The 21687-nt window shown below is 42.4% G+C and overlaps 1 protein-coding gene across 3 annotated transcripts in view; it reads right to left on the bottom strand.

The window, feature by feature from the left end:
- Positions 1–8195: 8195 nt before the first annotated feature.
- The window catches only part of FAM110B (family with sequence similarity 110 member B), a 165310-nt gene continuing 151818 nt past the window's right edge, over positions 8196–21687 (bottom strand). For all 3 annotated transcript variants that reach the window (XM_044293954.1, XM_044293956.1, XM_044293955.1), the window contains one exon: positions 8196–11335. In XM_044293954.1, the coding sequence (XP_044149889.1) occupies positions 9912–11024 (1113 nt within the window). In that variant the 5' untranslated portion in view covers positions 11025–11335 and the 3' untranslated portion in view covers positions 8196–9911. The remainder of the gene's footprint in view (positions 11336–21687) is intronic.

The raw sequence follows: 21687 nt of genomic DNA, 5'->3' as shown, positions 1-21687 counted from the left end.
ATATATGGGCAAAAGTCTCAGCTTTTAATATCTGCTTGTATGGCTAGCTAGCATAGTCAGTGGCATATCCGTTTGGTGCATTTTTTTCTGTGATTTATATAATTATATTTTCATCCGCACAATGCTCCGTTTTGTGTAGGATGCCTTTGTGGTGCATGTGGACCGTGCCGGCATCCTCCATTGTACACATTTTTTGCTGGGGATGGTAGTTTGCTGCGGTCCACATGCGGTGGGACTGCTCCCCCAATGAGAAACGCGCTACAGTGTTTGGGGTTTGAGCAGTTCCTTAGTACCTTATTGGTACCTTATTTCTTGCTGTAGTCTTAATTTTTTGTTTCATGGTTTCATTAGCAATAAAATCCACTTTTTATGTTATGCAAATGAGTGTCCAAGGTGCCCAGAGCGGCATCATTCTTCTTCTTCTCTGGAGCCCAGTAACTCCCCCTACAGTGCCCAGCCCACTTTCCTTTAGAGCCCAAGAACGCCTCTTCCAGGATAAGTAACTGCCCACACCCGAACTCTTTGCCGCCGCTCGCCTCAGCTATGTGAAATCTCACGCAGGCGCAGTACCGTGGACTGCCTGCACAATGTAGAAGCTCCTGAGGGCAACAGCTTCAAATGTGTCACTGGGCATGCGCTGAGCCCAGTAACAAATTAAAAGCTATTGCCCTCAGGAGCTTCTACATTGCGCAGGCAATCCTCGGTACTGTGCCTGCGTGAGATTTCACCGAGCTGACGCAAGGAATCTGTGGGGGGAGTCAGGGCCGTCTTTAATATTGATTGGACCCAGGGCAAAAATTTACTTGGGCCCCCTGGATCCCGCCTTCCCACACCTTAGCATGCAATCACGCTCTCCACCACAACACACACACAAAAAATCCACACATCTGGTAGAGTACAGTGAATGACTGTAAATACTTCTAGTTCTGAAGACTCCAGCGGCTCAGGATCAGTGCTCTGGGCAGCTGGGCTCAGGCTGGAAGTGGGCACCGCTCTGCAGGAAGGAGACCGGGGCTCGGCTCACCCTAGTGTTACAGTGCATCCCAGCACCCCACAGTATGCAGTATAGCACCCTATAGCATACAGCACCACACAGTATGCCGTATAGCACCCCACACTATACAGTACCCCACAGTATATAGTAGAGCAGTATAGCACCCCACAGTATACAGCACCCCACAGTATACAACACCTCACTGTATACAGCACCCCAAACTATACACGATACAGCCCCCCACACTATACAGTACAGCAGTATAGCACTCCCCCCCACACTATACAGGCCCCCCACAGTATACAGCCCACCACACAGTATACAGCCCACCACACAGTATACAGGCCCCCACACAGTATACAGGCCACCCCCCACCCCAGTATACAGCCCACCACACAATATACAGGCCATTACACAATATATAGCCCACCACACAATATACAGCCCACCACACAGTATACAGCCCACCACACAGTATACAGCACCCCACTATACAGTAGTTTACAGTATATTAACATAACAGCCCCGGTCACCTTTTTCTGATGTAATCTTTACACAAAAAAGCTCCACAGTTAACTTCTGTAGGACCTGTGTAGCCTCATAGCCATGTGACCAGTAATTGCTAGGTTACTGGTCACATGGTAATGATGTCATTAAGGTTCTAGAGCAAAACTCATTAAGGTCCTAGAATTAAGATCATTAACACAGTACGATCATGATGCCTGTGTAGCCGACAGCCTAACACCCAGGGCAGTAGCTAGCAGGGCTCAAGAGGCAGCTGCCTTGGGCCCCCCAGGAGCAACTGGGCCCAGGGCAGCTGCCCCTTTTGCCCCTTGGTAAAGACGGCCCTGGGGGGAGTAGTTGCATCCAAATTATCACATAGTGGAGGGGGGCAGCGGCGGCAAAGAGTTTGGGTGTGGTCAGTTACTTATGTTGGAAGAGGCGTGCTTGGGCTCTAAAGGAAGGCAGGCTGGGCACTGTAGGGGGAGTTACTGGGCTCCAGAGAAGAATGATGCCGCTCTGGGCACCTTGGACACTCATTTGCATAACATAAAAAGTGGATTTTATTGCTAATGAAACCATGAAACAAAAAATTAAGACTACAGCAAGAAATAAGGTATTTTATTGTGCATGGCGGTAGAAACACTTTAATATGCTCAAACCAGGTGACAGATTCCTTTTAAAGGGGTTTTTCCATCTCACCATTACTCTTACCTATGAGGGGTACTCCAGAAATTTAAAAATTAAAATACTTAAATATTATTTTATAATAAATATATTCACAAATACCTTTCATTACTTAGAATGGCTTGTTTTGTCTAGGGAGTAATCATTAGGAGAAATAAAATAGCCGCTGTCCTATCAGTACACACAAAACCTGTCCTAATCATACAGGAGGACAAGTTACTTCACCACTATGAGCTATAGTGCTGCCTCATCCTCCTCTCTGCTCTGCTGGTCAGGAATCATGATCCTGAATACAGGTGAATCTCTGTGGGAATGGAGATGATGAGGAGACATGAGAGGAGGGTGAGGTGTGGCTAATAAGCAGCAGCACTTGTATGCAGTCTCCATTATCACAGCTCCAAATTACCAGTCTGTCCTGTCCGTCCTCTCTGTACTTTATGTCTCCTCATGAAATAAATTCCCCATAGATTCAGCTAAAGTTCTTATCATCTGTATTCAGGATCTTAATTCCTGACAAGTAGAGAGGAGGAGGAGGCAGCCCTTTACCTCAGTGTTGTAAAGTAACTTGTCCTCATGTGTGATCAGGACAGGTTTTATGTGAACTAATGGGACAGAGGCCATTTTGTTTCCCCTAATGATTGCTCCCCAGACAAAACGAGCCATTATAAATAATGAAAGGTATTTGAGAATATATTTATAATAAAGTAATATTTAAAGTATTTTCATTTTCTTGATTCCCTGAGAACCCCTTTAAATGTTCCAGAAATGCTGCATGCACTCCTTCATGTTTTATATTGGATTAGCAAAGATTTTTTTCTCTTAATTAGAACTATGATAAATGTCAAGTATTCAAAGAGCTCAGTGTCTCCCATTGTAATATGTTGTACAAGCACACTGCAAATGTCAGAACGTAAACTTTTTGTACTGGGATATAAATAGAGGGCCTTTCATTGATTCACAGACCTTAGTGGCCTCAAAATGCACCATTTGGGCAAAAAAAAATAAAAAATTTGCTACTTTTTGGGTATTATATTGCACTTTTCTACAATTTAGGCACTGCATGGGTGGGCCTTGGTGTGGGTTGCAAATCAATTCCATGCCAGCTCTTACCGGAGTTTCTGGTACATGGAAGGCCAGAGATGTGACAAATCTGTTAACAGGCCGGCACATCTTACTAAATTAGGAGCCTCTCACTCCAATGCACAATAATCAAGACTGCTGTATAAAACATAATATACATCCCCCACTGTTCCTAATGCAGAAACAATATTGCTCAGTGCTAAAAAAAGCAGGTTCTGCCTTAGTACAAATGATGGCCACATCAGTTTGCAGTAAGGATGGAGAGTGCCTGCTTCCATCAAGCTTAGTCCTCATGCACACGACCGTATGTATTTTGCGGTCCGCATAAAATACGAATAGCGTCAGTGTGCATTCCGTATTTTGCGGAAAGGAACAGCCGGCCCCTAATAGAACAGTATTATCCTGGTCCATAATGCGGACAATAATAGGACATGTTCAATTTTTTTACAGAATGGAAATACGGACATATGGAAATAAAATGCACATGGAGTAACTTCAGTTTTTTTTTGCGGACCCATTGAAATGAATGGTTCCGCATATGGTCCGCAACAAAAATGGAACAGACACGGAAAGAAAGTACGTTTGTGTGCATAAGCCCTTACTGAGGAGATACACCAGACCAAAATCGGGTGTCATGATGTGGGACACCATTAGCTACAACACCCATTCCAGTCTGGCATTCGTGGAGGGAACATTGACCAGCCTTCGGTATGTCCAGGAAATTGTGGTGCCCTATTTGACTCAGATGTGGTGTTCCAAAAAGATAACGCCTGTGCTACACAATGTGCTTTTTAGGGTATCCAGCAGCTTCACTGGCCTGTTCACTCTTCAGATTTCTAACCTATTGAGAATTTCTGGGACTGGATGGGCAACAAATCTCCCATGCACAGCAGCCAACAACCACCTTGGCTGAACTATTGGTCCAAGTTCAAAAAGCTTGGAATGACATACCACAGGAGGATATCTAGCACCTTATGACAGTTACCATGCCAGAGTGGCAGCCTGTATTGCAGCCAGGGGAGATCCTTGCTAGTATTAATGAGACCACTGTCTTAACATATACCCTGCTGCAGAACCCATAATGAAGGATGCACCAACTTAGTTGTGTGATCATTGACCAAGCACCACTAGCAGTTTATACAATCTCAGCTCAATCAATCACATTTCCAGTAGAAAAACATAACATACTAAGATCATCTGTTTGAAGACAAATTACAAGCGCTTCCTTATCTTCACCGTTTACCTGCTTGCTGTCGACATCGCAGCGGTGAGTAGGTATAACTGCAGCTTCTCCATTCCCATTACCATCAATGGGAAGAAGCCGTTACAATTCGTCTGCTCCTGATTGGTGGAGGTGCCGGGAGTTTGACCCCCACCGATCTGATACTGATGACATGAGGATAGGTCATCAATCTAGGAAATTGGCCAACCCCTTTAAGCAAACAATGGTAAGAAGCTTTTAATTGACTTTTTCAATGGCTTGTCTGATGTGTTATCACAGATATCATGATATTGCACTCAAGTTTAGAACTGCTACATCTGTATACTATGAATAGATATGTGCCAATTTGTGGCATACATCTGTCGCTGATTTAGTCAAAAAGGGGATTTGAAGCCAAATCTGTGACTTCTTCCGCATCCACACCACATATGCCAGTTCTAATAAAGGAGGCGTGGCATGGGGAAGGGGGGCAGTTGACCCGTCTTATTTATCATTTCCTTTGACTGTTTTAGGTGTAGAAAATAGTCTAAATCTACACCAGCAAGGAAGCTGGCATAGATTTAGGCCGGTGGTGGATGCACCTAAGTTATGCAGAGGCCGGTGTCTCTACATAGCTTAGGGACATCAAGTACCAGCGCAGGGGTATTAAGACCAGCCTCTAAAATGCCGGTCTTAATAAATGACCCCAATAATTTCTAAATACTCTGGACATGCACTTGTAAGCACATTCACATCCGTTCTCAACTTGGGGATCAAACAAATAATAATGTAAATTTAAGAATTTTACCTTTTGAGGTGTCGTTTTACAGTCCAGTGGGGTCCCTTATCATAGCAATTGAGGAAAACACACCATACTAACTGTAGCGATAGGCCATGCTACAAGCTGAAGAAACCGGTCCTAGAACACAGGGCAACCCGGAGCCACAATGGTGACTTGATTTTTAAAAATTATGCAGTCATGGCTTCTGTTCTTAAAGTCATGACCTGTATGATATACATATTTATAAACTGATCACAAATAGAGATGGGTAAATTGATCCTGAAAAATCTAATTTGTTCAGAATCAGCCTTCTTGAGCACCAAGAGACTAGCCCCTCTGCTCAAGAGACCCCACCTCCTTCCCCTTGATTGACAGGGCCAGGTTAAATGTCTGGCCCTGTCAATCTTACGTGGGCCCCGTTGCTCCGAGTATCAGTGCAATCTCAGGATCTGCTGCTGCTGCTACCTGAGCAGGGAAACTGCGCATGCACCACTGACGTTTGGGTACACCTGGAAGTTGAGGTGGTGGCGACTTTTAGACACTATCAGTTGTACCCAGACGCCATCAGCGCATGTGCAGTTGTATCTGGGCTGCTCATGCTCAACGGTGTCAGTGTGAGGTTGACACGGCCTTTTTCTGGCCATATAAATCAAGGCCAGGGGGCGGAGTCTCTCGAGCAGAGGGGCTAGCCCCACGGTGCTCCAGAAGGCTGATTTTGAACATATTTAATATGTTAGACTATTTGCTAATTTCTACTCGCAACAAATCTTGTTAGATACTACTGACTTCTAATGGGGTTCTCGTATATTTTATGGGAAGATCTGCATTGCAGAATATGCTATTGCTGCCATCAAAAGCACTGAAAAATTGTCAATATAAAAATGCCTTACCTTTACTTATTTAATTCTGAATATTCAAGGGTCGGTTGAGCTAAAATTTTTGATTTTGCTTTATAAGGCAAGGATCACACATGCAGTTTTTTGAGTGAAAGCCAGAGGTGATCCAAAATAAAAGTACACGGAGTACTGGAATTATAGTACTTGGCATAGCCAGACACCACCAGAAGCCTGCTGGATCCCTGATGTATCCAATTATAGTGAATGGGGATCCAGCGGTGTCTAGCAGTGTCCAGGCTATAGCTAGTTTCCCATTAGGGATCTTTTCAGGGCAAAATAGGGAACGCAATTCCAGGGTTAGGTTCCGGACGTGGGCCCAACTAGTGGGACACTCCGTGGATAGACCAGTAGTGCTATTGTAGGGTCCTATAGGGTCATCTTCCTGTGACGCCCTCATATCGCAAGGACCTCCCACCATCGAACCGGACCACCCTGCCAAGAAACTGTAAAACAAAGGTGTCTGTATAGTCCATCATCTGTAGGGTAGGACACTGGGTTTCATTAGTGCCGCCGTGCACCTTCATGATACAGGTGCTGCTGTGCATTCCGTTGCATGGTGATCTTTTGCACCTAATCATTGTGTTTTTTTCTTTGATGCCGCCACGCATTATGCATATACTGTTATATGTCGTCGCCAACATCATTGCCTAATTGTGTACTTAAGGTGCCAGTGCATACCGGCCATTGCTACCTTATATTTGTGCACCTAAGGTGCTGGTGCATATCGGCTCTTGTTACCTTTTAGTGTCTTAGGGCTCTTTCACACTTGCGTTCTTTTCTTCCGGCATAGAGTTCCGTCGTCGGGGCTCTATGCCGGAAGAATCCTGATCAGTTTTATCCTAATGCATTCTGAATGGAGTGAAATCCGATTAGGATGCATCAGGATGTCTTCAGTTCCGGAATGGAACGTTTTTTGGCCAGAGAAAATACCGCAGCATGCTGCGCTTTTTTGCTCCGGCCAAAAATCCTGAAGACTTGCCGCAAGGCCGGATCCGGAATTAATGCCCATTGAAAGGCATTGATCCGGATCCGGCCTTAAGCTAAACGTCATTTCGGCGCATTGCCGGATCCGAAGTTTAGCTTTTTCTGAATGGTTACCATGGCTGCCGGGACGCTAAAGTCCTGGCAGCCATGGTAAAGTGTAGTGGGGAGCGGTATACTTAGTCCATTTTTTTAATTCGCTGGAATAAAGTTTTTCATTTTTTCACCGGAGAGAGCTCGATTTTCTTCTCTTTCTTATACCTGCCGTCCGTGCGGCTCCCGGGGCGCTCCAGAGTGACGTCAGGGCGCCCCACGCACATGGATGACGTGATCGTCATCTGACGTCACTCTGGAGCCCCCCGGGAGGCGCGCGGCGTGTAAGTATACCGCTCCCCCGCTCCTACTATGGCAACCAGGACTTTAATAGCGTCCTGGATGCCATAGTAACAAATACTTTCAGTACACTTGCGTTTTTCTGGATCCGGCATGTAATTCCGGCAAGTGGAGTACACGCCGGATCCGGACAACGCAAGTGTGAAAGAGGCCTTACACTGAATGTAAAAGTGTGGACACGGTCGTTTCTGTTTACAAGGAGTCCCCTGTGTGTGGGATCGTGGAAAATTGTATTAACATTTGATCTTTCATTAATTTTGAGGGATATATATTTTAATGTATAAGAAGTAAAAGTTACGTGTTAAATAGTCCAGATCACTATTCACTTCCCTTTTTTCTTGATTCATGCGAGTGATCATATATATGAACATCATTTTTTGATTCCCTTTTAGTTTCACATCTGTGGCACGACTCTGCAGGCTGTTCTGGCAGAGAATGCCAGGAATCGGCCCGACAAAAAACGTGTGCAATGGGATCCGGTGGGAAGGCAGCACTATCCAATAATGCCGGCAGATGTGAAACTAGCCTAAATTGGATATGGTAACCAGCGCAGACTACTGGACTTACCTGTGAAGCTACTCTAATACATCTCTTGCATCTTCACATACGAATGAACCAGGTCTTGCAAAGACACGTATAGAGAGTTTAGTATATTCGCAATCATTAAACAACACACTGAACTGCTGAACAAGAGCTATTTATTAGTATAACACTTTTTTCCCCCCAAAGGTTCGATAGCAAATGAAGTATTTACAAATCCTTACAGCATTTACACCATAAAAAAGTTTTTTTCCATTTTATTTTTTATTTTTTCTACTTTGCATCGGCCTGCTATAATTAACAAAATACTGTGAAGACCGTGAAGCACTGTAAGAAGGTAGCTGGCCTTGCAGTTCCTATTCAAGTACACTTGTCGCCGGAGACACACAGCAAAGGCAGCCATTATGATTATCGGTTATGTCATTACTAGTGAGCAGATAGGTTGCATTTTTATAAATATCGTCTTAACCTACAAAGTGGCCGTCTTTACTGAATGCAGGCAAAAGGTGCATAACTAAATGCTACTCAGAAGAATGCCAGCTGATAATCCCACTGAGAAGACACATGGTCAGGAAACAACAAAAAAACTAGAAGGCCGACGTGCAGAAGAACTGCCATGAGAAGGTGAAAGCAGTTTTAAGTTGTTAAAACTACAATACTTTCAAGTGAGACAAACATTCATAGACTGAGATGCAAGACAACAAACACAATTCATTCAGCTAGAGTCCAGCTAGTGAGGCTATTCCAGAATTGGAGATTTGTTTTATACTGATATGGCTGTAGATTTCCATCTTGCTCAACGAGAATGGAAAAGAAAAATGGTAGCATGGATCTGCAATGATTGTTTCTGTTGAAGGCAGCTTATAGGAGTTGTAGGTTTCGTCACATTTTTTCTGGTCAAAAGTTTAAGACTTAGGAAAAAAAAATAAAAATTAACAAAATGAGTCATAAAACACTACGGCTCCTGTAGGATGGCATTTCTGTCATTATATCAGGCATGGACAAAGTTTTGTACTGCTGATGACCCTACTCTACACTCTGGGCCCTTACCCAGAGTTCTCCCCAGCTACAAATTGCTGAATAACTATTATGAAGGAAAGAAAGTCATGCAGAACAAACTGTTTGACACATACCTGTACAACATGAAGTAGATGAGACAACTAATAATACTACTGAAGAAAAAAAATATCATAAAAAAAGATAAAATGTTGAACAAAGTCTGTATTTTTACCATCTTCTTTTAAATACAAAAGACCTAAAGTGTAAGCAAGCGCTTGACAGCATTCTCATTTTTTAATGAAAAACCTCATTAATAAAGTATATATAAATGTATATAAAAAACACAATAAGACCTATGCATGTATATGTCTACCTTTTTATGTCATGTAAACAGTATAGTCTATCGCTCACCTGCAAACATTAGAGACAGGCTGAACTAAAGACCGCCTTGACAATACCTCCAGAGTACTGGCGACTTGACTGAGGCATGTGGCACTTTGGGCCTCCTTGCATCAGCAACTATTGCTAGCTCCTAGTAAACTGACAGCCTTCATAGAAATCTAACCTTCCGCTGTGTGTAGGCGATAGATTATAATTAAAAAAACAAAGCCGATTAAATTTGAATGGTCTTAAACTTTTGGCAGATGGTGAGAGCATAGTCATCTAGGCTTTGTAGTATTTGTTCAAGTGAAAGCCAGGTCAGTTCACATGTTGACAGGCATGCAACTTGAAAACATTGCACAACAAGCAACACAGAGCAGTTTGAAAAGTTTACAAGACTTCAAGTAGACTTTACAACTCTTCACAACTGAATATTCACAGACAAAACGTAGTCTCTTAGTTAATGTGGTCTCATTCTCACACGTGGGACACCTTCTGTGAGTCTCTGGCTTGTTTTATGCTATACAACCACTTGATGATCCTGGCATTTCTCTCTATGGCAGAAATACCATACGGCACGCGGTCGTTGGCACTGTCGTCGTTTCTAAGGTCACTGTTGCTATCCTGAGACTGTTCACAGTCTGAGCTGATCATGCTTGCACTGCGAAAGTTTAGAGAAATTATATCAGAATTAGCCCTTGCAAAATTTTCCATCCCAAGGTTTTCAAGTTCTTCAGGATCCAGTCCACAGTAATTAAAGAACCTCTCAACATCAGCATCAACACGAAAGTATCTGTCGCTTAAGTCAGACTTCGATCGCTGGAGTGATGGCCTTCTGGTTACACCACAGGTGGGTTCCAAAGTATCATTGTCTGGAGACTTGAGGGTGGTTAAGGTGGCAATTCTGGGCTTTGGAGGGAGAGGTGGGGCTGAACTGCTGCAGGGTATAGCCATTATCTGTTTCACATTTGTGACTTTCCTAATGTCTGAGGAACTATGAGAAACATGTAAAAAAGTATCACCTGATTTTTCTAGAAGCCTCCTACTGATGTTGGAGTTTGTTTCTTGGGGGCTCCCATGACTTTGCGTAGGGTAGACTTTCAAGGATTCTGCAAAAGAATGGCGATTTTGGTCTGCTGAGTCTGATCTACCTGGAGGCCAGTTCCGAGAACTTAGCTTGTGCACAGAACCTGTACTGGAGCCTTCAGAGCTATTGATAATGTTTTTAAGGATTTCTAGCTTTAAGTTCTCTCTTTGTACACAGCTCTCAGACCTTGCATTGTTGTTAAACATCTTCAGGGTTGGGCTAGCCAAAGGTCTTTTTGCCCCAGGGCACACAGGAGGCTTTGCAAGTACTGCTGGCTTCACAGGCTCTTGTTTGGCATTGATAACCTCTTGGCTCTTGACATATTTTGACTTATCAGCTTCTAGTCTTTCCACTGCACTGAGTCTCTTAGGATTAGGCTCTGACTGCCTGCGGAAATAGTCAGGTCCTTTGTTCAATATTCGGAGAGGGACAGCTGATGTGAAAGCCACTGCTGGGCTCCCGGGTTTCCCCATGCTACCTGTCTGTAGTGTTTCTGTAGGCATGTTTGGCAATTGTTCCCCCGCAGCCGTTTTGGATTCTCTTCTTGTGTTTCCTAAACGCACTGTGCAGAAACATGTGCATCAAGCACAATGAGTAACAGCTGAATCTTGAAATCTGAGTGTTAGCAGCAGCTCTTCATCATATCACAGCTCATTAAAGGACATTTTTTTTTAATTTAGCGTTCAAAAGGCAGCCCTAGTAGAAAAAGGCCACCAGACAGAAGTCTGTATTTATCTGCTCAGCTGAATCCTTTATTTGCACAGAAGGATGTGGGTGTCTCGTCTTTTCTTTGTGTTCTACTACAGGCAGAGATCTGAAACACAAAACAACCAATCATATGTCAGTAACAGCATGTGACATCACGGCTATAGCAACAGAAAATATTGGAGCGGTTTAGTTTGTAGTAAAAAAAAAAAAAAAAAAAAAAAAAAGGCATTAATGTGGCTTTTAACCTCAATCCCAGGAGGGATAGTTCAGGGGAAAGGAAACCAGATAACAGACGGTTAATAGAAAACACATTTCACACACACAGACCATTACAGTTTTGGAAAGCAATTGTACAATACAAAAAGAATAAATGAAACAAATAAGTATCTGTATATCTGTAACTTAATAAATAATGTACATTTAAAACAAAATGGGAAGACGTGATGAGTGTTACCTTCTGGACCATTTAATGAAATACTGTCTTTATTACAATGCTGGAATTTGCAAATTAAAAAAGTATTAAAAATGTAATTTATGCATAAAGGGAATGTGTTGTCAAAAAATGACCTATTGTTTAAATCACCCATGTTAGGCTACTTTCACACTTGCGTTTGGGGCTCCGCTTGTGAGTCCTGTTTGAAGGCTCTCACAAGCTGCCCCGATGCATTCTGAGTGGATGCGGATCCGCTCAGAATGCATCAGTCTGGCACCGTTTGTCCTCCGCTCCGCTCAGCAGGCGGACACCCAAACGCTGCTTGCAGCGTTCCGGTGTCCGCCTGGCGTGCGGAGGCAAGCGGATCCGTCCAGACTTACAATGTAAGTCATTGGGGACGGATCTGTTTGATGTTGACACAGTATGGCTCAATTTCAAACGGATCCGTCTCCCATTGACTTTCAATGTAAAGTCTGGACGGATCCGTCTGACTAACTTTCACACTTAGAATTTTTTCTGAAATATAATGCAGACGGATCCGTTCTGAACGGATCCCATCGCCTGCATTATAGGATCCGCTCCGAACGCAAGTGTGAAAGTAGCCTTAAACAGATTTAGTGTCTTTGGCGATTTTAATTTTGTATCAATTTCTATGTTTTATCCTGCAGTTTTAGTTCATGATAATATGCTGAAACTTTTTTTTAATGTATAAATCACCTTTTAGCAGTCATGTCATTATCATCACACATGGGATTACAATGACAGGTAAGACCTATATATAGGTAACACAATTTGAGATTAGAAAGATGAAAAAAAATATAGGTGACAGCACTAATTTAAGGAGGTATTTCCAAAATCTCTCTCATATCTCTCTATCTACCTAGGGAGCAGCACTTAAAATAAAAAAGCATGCAGGGGTGCCAGAGAACAAGATCTTATCTTGGGTACACAATACACAAATGGAGAATAACTATGCAACACTCCAGTAGTCACTAGTGCATTGTGGTGTATATATATACAGTATATATATGGTATTATCAGTAACAGTGCCTAAAGGGGTTGTCTCATCATGGACAATGGGGGAAAATCGCTAGTCCTGCACCTATATCGAGAACAGAGCCCCACAAGGTGGTGGATGGAGGACTTCGGTCCGGCCACCACCAAGCCGGCTCCCCATAAAAGTGAAAGGGAGCGGCCCCTGCTCCTATTCATTTCTATGGGTATGGGACCGACTGATATAGCCATCCACCCGGGTGTCCGTCCATCCATCCAAATTATCTATGTATCTACAAATCAACTGATTTTATTTCAGATTTTTCCCGATTCGAGGAACGACATTCTTGAGACATCTCTGGTCCCAACTGATTGGATAAGATTGATCAAAAATGTAGATATTGAGGTCCACTTTAAACATCCAAGATCAAGTCTAATATTGAGATGAACTGCAGGGATCGTTCTGATAAGCTCCAACTGATAAAGAACACATTAACCTTTGGAAACAAAAAATGTAACTTTCACATAGTAATTGGCATCTAAATGTACCCATGTGTTGTAATAGGAGTCATGGAAATCAAGTGGTTTCATAGCTGTAAGGCTCACTGTAATACGAAGTGCAGTGTTATTTCCTAAGCTGTGCCCCAAGGGCAGGTTTCAATTTAAATACCACAGAGCCTGACTCCAGTATCAGTGTGAACAAGCCAAATATCTCCTGCCCCATCACACTTTAGCCACAGCAGGAGAGTGAAAGGTCAACCCAGCAGAGCAGAAAACATTAGCAGACCATGCCTGAAGCCGAGTATAAAGAATTATTTAAATGGACTAAAACACTATGAACATTAGAAGTCTCATTAATGTCCAGGGGGGCGATTAAGACATTCATCTCCAGAAAAGCCACTCACAGAAACTTTATTAGACAGGAATGCAATGAGTGGACATACCTGCGATGTTGAACGAATATTAGTTGCATTGCTTGATAGTTAATCTGTAATACTAGGGTTGTTAGGGTTTAGTGATTTCATTCAGTAGCATGCTTCATGGCTGCTATATAGCGTTCCCTCAAGATACAATGGCCTAAGGATACAATACTTTCAACATACAGGTCTTTCCTGGTGCATCATAAATTGAGACTCAGATCCAACCAATCAACAGGACCAAGGTAAAACTCCTGTATTGGTTATTAGCGCCTCTTTACAATACAGCGCGGTACCAAATGTCCTGGACTGCCTTCTTTGTGTACCAGGGTGAGCGGCTCCATTTTATTTGTCTGGTTCACTGTGTACTACCCCCTGAAGAAGCCCCAGTCCTCATCATAGAAAGTGATTTTCAGCTTCCAGCAGCTATTCCTGACTGTTATATGTAAAAACTTTACATTATTTTTCTTATGAGTATTTTTCTTAAATCTTCAATGTTTTCTTATCTTGGAATGACATTTTGGGTCTTTGGAACCAATGACTACTTTTCCATTGCATTATGCCTAGCCACAGAAGCCAGACATTTCTCATTACATTCGATATCATTATGCTAAGTCTTGTGGCCAATGACAAGGTTATACACTATATACTGAAAATATGTTGCAGTCTAGCAGCTATTTTGACATCCACCATACTTGGATTTTGTACCATATGACAAAGAGGACAACTAAGGCTACTTTCACACTAGCGTTTTTCTTTTCCGGCATAGAGTTCCGTCACAGGGGCTCTATACCGGAAAAGAACTGATCAGGCATATCCCCATGCATTCTGAATGGAGAGTAATCCGTTCAGGATGCATCAGGATGTCTTCAGTTCAGTCTTTTAGACTCATCAGGCAAAAGAGAAAACCGCAGCATGCTACGGTTTTATCTCCGGCGAAAAAAACTGAAGACTTGCCTGAATGCCGGATCCGGCATTTTTTTCCATAGGAATGTATTAGTGCCATTCAAAATACCGGAATGCTGGATCTGTCCTTCCGGTCTGCGCATGCGCAGACCTTTAAAAATTAGAAAGGAAAAAAAAACTGAACTGTTTTGCCTGATAACACCAGAAAAACAGATCCGGTATTGCAATGCATTTTTCTGACTGATCAGGATCCTGATCAGTCTGAAAAATGCCTGATCAGTCAGAAAAAATTACATCCGTTTGCATACAGTTTGCAACGGAACTGCCTGCCGGAATCAAACAACGCAAGTGTGAAAGTACCCTAACCCAAAAAGTTGTACAAAAAGGTTCTACAATGACTTGTAAGGCTAGCTCAGCGGAAATGATGATACCTTTCACTTAGGCCCCTTTTACACGAGCGAGTATTCCGCGCGGGTGCGATGCGTGAGTTGAACGCATTGCACCCGCACTGAATCCTGACCCATTCATTTCTATGGGGCTGTTCACATGAGCTGTGATTTTCACGCATCACTTATGCGTTGCGTGAAAATCGCAGCATGCTCCTCTTTGTGCATTGCGGTGCGATAATCCACGCAACGCAGGCCCCATAGAAGTGAATGGGGTTGCGTGAAAATCGCAAGCATCCGCAAGCAAGTGCGGATGCGGTGCGATTTTCACGCATGGGTTCTAGGTGACAGTCTATTCACTGTATTATTTTCCCTTATAACATGGTTATAAGGGAAAATAATAGCATTCTGACTACAGAATGCATAGTATAATAGTGCTGGAAGGGTTAAAAAAAAATAAAAAAGTTAACTCACCTTATCCTCTTGTTCGCGTAGTTCGTTCCCGGTCTGTTCTTTGCTAGCTGTGGGCTTGGGCTAAAGGACCTTTGATGACATCAGATCACATGCTCCATCACCATGGTGATGGACCATGTGATTGGAGCATGTGATCTGACGTCACCACAGGTCATTCAGCCCAAGCCCACAGCTAGCAAAGAACAGACCGGGAACGAACTACGCGAACAAGAGGATAAGGTGAGTTAACGTTTTTATTTTTTTAACCCTTCCAGCACTATTATACTATGCATTCTGTAGTCAGAATGCTATTATTTTCCCTTATAACCATGTTATAAGGGAAAATAATACAATCTTCAGAACATCAATCCCAAGCCCAAACTTCTGTGAAGTTCGGGTTTGGGTACCAAACATGCGCGATTTTTCTCACGCGAGTGCAAAACGCATGACAATGTTTTGCACTCGCGTGGAAAAATTGCGCATTTTCCCGCAACGCACCCGGCTCTTATCCGGGCAAAAAACATGACGCCCGTGTGAAAGAGGCCTTAGAGATCTGTTGCTTCATTCTGGAGAAGTCATATGCAAATTAGTAGCCCCTTCCTCTCTGAGTGACAGGATCAGGTTCTTCCATAGTCATTTTGCCTGGCCCTGTCAATCCAGAAGAAAAGGGTAGGGCTGGCAGAGGAAGCAGGAGGAGCAAGGTGCAGGGAGTAGTTTGGACCCACCCTCAGTGCACTTAAAAGGGGTAATCCTACAACTGGGACCCCCACCGATCACGAGAACAGTGGCCCCCTACCCTCTATATCTGCTCTAAAAATAACAGAGCGGCCGGTCGCACATGCGCTTGGTCACTCCATTAATTTCTATTCCAGAGATTAGGTGAGCGCTGTACTTGGCTATCTCAGGAACTCCCATAGAAATGAATGGAGTGGCTGTGAGCATGTGCAACCAGCTGCTCCGGTCCTTTCAGGGGAGCAGCAGATGGTACTGGGCCCGGATTCTCATGATCGGTGTACCCCCACAGATCTGATAGTTATCAGCTATCCTGGGGATAACTTTAACCAACTGGAATACCCCTTTTATTCCATATTCAAATAGACAATTAAAGTACTTTTTCTCCAGAACATATTACTTTCAGTTTTTCACCAAAATAAGCAACAGATTGCTAAGTGAAAGGTATAATTACATTCTGCTGCTCTAGCCCTACAGGACATTGTACATGGTTTAACAATTCATTTCCTGGTAACAAATTCCCATCTCATTCAGCCAAGCCAAAGAATAGATAGTTGTGTCTTATGAATTTGCCGTACCCTGGTGCCAGAGGGTCGCCATATGGGCACCACAGATCTTATGAATAATGCTCATGTTTCATTTTTATAAACTACTGTCCAGCTAACATACTAGACAGGAGGTCCCCAACCTTTTGTATGCTGTGAGCCATGTTCAACTTTCAGTGATGGTCGGGAGCAACAGACAATTCAAAAATAGAGGAGAGAAATTTTGAGTGTGTAGAAACAAAAACCATGAAATTTCAAACATTTGCCGATATGTATTTTAGTGTGAGGTTCAACACTATTGTTATACCATTTAAATTGGCACTGTTTGGTGGTAAAACTAGGATAGGTCTGCACCAATGTCAAATACCAATACTCAATCCCATGGCGAACCACATAGCAGAGGTAGCTAGAGACATGTGGCTCCAGAGCCTTTGGTTGGGGACCACTGTCCTAGACTAACACAACTGAAAAACTCCTAAAGAAGCTAAGGGCACTGGTCCAATCCAGATAGTGGTGTGAGGAGGATAGAATACTCCCTTGGCATGCTGTATATATGTATTGTGTCAGGCAAAGCATCACAATCCTCACTTTCAAGGCCATGAAAGGCAATTTACTGTAAATGTCCATGGAGGCTCCATCCATGATGAAGAATGTCTAGGTGGAGATGCTCTTTCATGGGGAGGGATCAATTTTTATAAACTATGAACTCCACATTTATCCCAGTCTTTACTTAGGAATAGATTTTCTGAAAAATGTGTGCTACTACTTAGAACCTCCTGCCAAGTAATATCTTGTGTTAGTAGACATATGGTGCCATTTGCGCTCTATGCTAAAATTATGTTATGAAATTGAAGCTGGTTGCTATTGCAAAGTCTTCCATTTAATCAAAATAAATTACGCAAACTGTAAAGGGATTCAAATCGCTAGAAGTTCAATGTTTAGAAAGACAATGGTGACTATTTGATGACAAAAAATCCTTAATTCAGTACATGGGCTACACTGCAGTTACATTATTTATTGTATTATACAATACATTCAAGGATATGCCAGTGGGGGCCACTGCAGGGGTGGCATGGCGGGGGCTTGCAGAGGATCGAGGGGTGGCACTGTGAATTATACAGCTTGTCATTTGTGTTGGCATTCTGACAGAGCAGCACTGATGCAGAAGAACATGATGCTGATTAATGTGTGGGAGATGGACCATCTTGCTCATATAAATAAAACAGTCATCTCGACAGCCTGATATTTCAAATATAAAAGTTTCATTATTATAAAGAAAAAAAACTGTTGAAGAAATGTTTTTCTATGGATTTCACAATAGAATGTTTTAATTTTCACAAAAGGATTAAAGTCTGCAGTGATGGGTACAGATTTGTATGTATTCAACATCTGGAAAATGACCGTAGAGGACTTTAGAAAAGCAGAACAGAGCTAAAGGGGTTTTCCAGGACCTTGATATTGGTGCCGGTGTTCTGCCAGATTTCTATAGCTTGCCGAAAGTCTATAGCGGAAGTGACGTGGTGCGCTGCGCAAGCGCACAAGCGTACTCCAGCGAAGCATTCCTGCTGCCTCCACTGGAGTAGTTCGCACACCGCGCGTGCGCAGACTTACGGGTATAGCTTTCTTAAAGTGACAGTCATCTCCATTAATCTACATGAATTTGTACCCTCGCTGCGCTCGGCATTTAGTAAAACTAACTCTATGCCGCCATTGATAGTAAAGAAGGAAACGGATGGTAAAGAAAGAGATGGATAGTCTCTTTCTTTACCATCCATTTCCTTCTTTACTATCAATGGCGGCATAGAGTTAGTTTTACTAAATGCCGAGCGCAGCGAGGCCGAGCCCGATCGTGGCGAGCGAAGCGAGCCCGCGAGGGTACAAATTCATGTAGATGCTGTATTTTACTGGAGGTGACTGTCACTTTAAGGCGATTATTCGGATGATTTGTGGAAGTGCGCTTGCGCAGCGCACACGTCACTTCTGCTATAGACTTTCGGCAAACTATAGAAATCTGGCAGAACACCGGGTTCCTGTAGCTCAGTGTCTATTCACTAGATTGGGGGCTGAGCTGTGTAACCCGACATAGCTACCACACAGTGTACAGAGCACTCTGCTTCCAGCTCCATACTTTAGGTTAGTTCCAATGCCCAGGTGACATGGCACACTTATAGATGACCTAGCAACTTCCTGTGTATGTAGCATTTTTCCAGCAGGATCCTCAAGGAGTGGATTGTCACTATATTATTTCTAAGAGGAATACTTTATTGTTCAAACTTTAGATGTGGCTCGGAGCCATACCTCTCACCTAAAGTGGAAGTTGAATTCTATCCACATCCTGTAGATATGTGATAAATGTTTGTGAGACAATCCCTTTAAAACTACAACCTTCTGTATGAAGTTGTCAGCCAGCTCATGTCTAGGTGCTCAGGTCAAGGCCAAGTGGGAGTAAAAGGGCAACAAGGTTTGATGGTTGGCATGCTAGTGGCCCATGCCCACCAATGCTCTGTTCCTCCATGCGAGCTCAGACGCAGCATCACTGTGGGCGTTTCACATGCTCCCCTTCTCGCAAGCTGCTAAGGGATGTGCCTGTTCCTGACCATCTGCTGCCTACCCTCCCCTTAGTCTGTTTACCATATTGACCCTTTGCAGCCTGCCCTGACCTTGGACTTGTTTCAGGTACAGTATTTGTACAAATGCTGCCTGCCCTAACCTCTGCCTGTTTCCTGACCTCTCAGTGCCTTGTATCGGTGTCTCTGACCCCAATGGTTCAGCTGCCAATCAAACCGGGGACTATTCTTAGAGGTAGCAGCCTGGTGGTGCCCTTGCAACAAAGACAATATTCCTGAATAGGGTTTACAGGGTGAAAACCAGGGCGCCACCAGGACAATGCCTTCAGGTCTATCCGAAAACCAAACCAGCTGGATGGCGCAATGGTTCCACATTCACTGCCCATAACAATATTTATTTAAAAATGTATTTTTTAAATGAAATATTAAAAAAATTTAATGGGAATGTGTCACCTATAATTTTTTTTCTGCCAGCTAAAATCAGATAGCGACACATTCCCTTTTTATTCTAACCTGTAGATTTTTATATATAAAGATGTTATTTTTCATTGTAATCTTGCCTGATAAGATGACTGCTGAAAAATGTACAGACAAAGAAGGGTGGCCTATTAGACATAGTGGCAAGTGTGCAATCTCCAGACTTTGACATGATAAGGACATGAAATATTAAAACAATTAGCAACAATTCTAAAAAAAATATGTTTAACAATATGTCATTTTCTGATGATACATTCCCTTTAATTTCACGCTAGAGAAGTTTTTTTTTTTTTCTGGAATTCTCCAACTGTACAGCTGCAGAGAAACAGATTTTTATTTTATTTTCGCTTATAAGCTTAGTACATGGCGATGAAGCTCTTTAAATGGGACAATCATTTTTGCTGGTACAGAAGTTTCAGTGTAATAATTGACCTTGTTTAATTGTTCCTTGGTATGTAACTATGACAGCTGATGCCTCCTCACATTCAAGATTCTGAATTGCTAATTTTATTACAAAGCCTAAAATCACATAATTAGAACTTTTTTACTGCACAGTTCAAAAATGAAACAAAAGCCATTTAAAAATGAAGCCCTAAGCGCAATATGGCCCCCTAACACAGTACAACCATACTGCAAAATAATTATTTCACAGAGCAGTAGTTAAACTATAATTGGACTTTGTGCAGTCCCTAAATGAATTGAGGAAACACATTAACAAACATTCCTAGCAATTTCATTTCAACTTGAGTACAACATAATGCATATTTTCCTACAGCAATGAATCTGCTGGCGAAAAGAAGCCCCACCTTTGCATTTATGATATCAAGCAATGATAGATCCCCAACCACCAATCCCATTATATAAAAGCTTTACAGCAATGAATGGAAATTCAAACTTCCTGAATTTGCATTGCAGATTTGTATTCTGCTGAATACAGCGCTATATATATATATATATATATATATATATATATATATATAATTAAATCTATTAGAGGGGTTTTCCAGGAGTTTGATATTGATGGATCTCTCTCTTTTCTTTTACATGTCAATGTACCACGTTCATTCTGTTAAGCTCCGTTTTGCATTTGTATCATGGCACCTGTTTTCTAACAAAGTCATGCCCGCTATGCCAGATCTGGTTTCAAACAGATCCTAACAAATCTTGGCACAGCCCATTGACTTATTGATCAGTTAGATTTCCGTTGTGGTTCCAGTACTTTTGAACATACGATGGAACACAAAAACTGAACACAATCTAGCAAAAACCACAAAAAATAAAAATCAGTAGTGTGCAAAAGGGATCTTCTAAATCTTGGTCCCTTTGCATGACTAAAATGTTCTAAAGAAAGCAAAACATTTGTGATTTTTACCGATTTATAGGCTTTGAACAAACTGATTAATTCACCCACCACATTATGCTACAGGGCATCTGGTACCATCAGCTCTGCCAACATAAAACCAATACAGTATAAACCATTGCATCAAACCATGACATTTCATAATGCATTGCTGCAATTTTGGGCCATACACTACATTGTTTCACCAAATTTTAGAGCAAAATCATATTCTGCCTCTTAATTCACCTGAAACATTTAGAATCATGTGTAAAGACCGGCATACTGGCTAAGTGGTAGGTACACCAGTCTATCACATTTTTGTCCCATTTTTAAAGGGAATCTGTCAGCTCTGAAACAAACCCCAAACTAGAGTACGGGTACTAGCGTTATTCTTTTCCGGCATTGAGTTCTGTCACAGGGGCTCAATACCGGAAAATAACTGATCAGTTTTATCCTAATGCATTCTGAATGCAGAGCAATCCGTTCAGGATGCATCAAGATGTCTTCAGTTCAGTCTTTGACTTTTCAGGATGTAGAGAATACCGCAGCAGTTTTATCTCCATCCAAATTTCCGGAACACTTGCCGTCATTTTTTCCAATTTAAATGCATTAATGCCGAGTGTTTCGGCAAAACGGATATGGCATTGAGGTCTGCGCATGCTGAGACCGCAAAAAATCTGAAAAAATAAATAAATGCCGGATCTGTTTTT

The sequence above is a fragment of the Bufo gargarizans genome, chromosome 5 (assembly GCF_014858855.1).
Source record: "Bufo gargarizans isolate SCDJY-AF-19 chromosome 5, ASM1485885v1, whole genome shotgun sequence".
NCBI classification, from domain to species: domain Eukaryota; kingdom Metazoa; phylum Chordata; class Amphibia; order Anura; family Bufonidae; genus Bufo; species Bufo gargarizans.
This window is presented reverse-complemented; position numbering and strand designations above follow the sequence as displayed.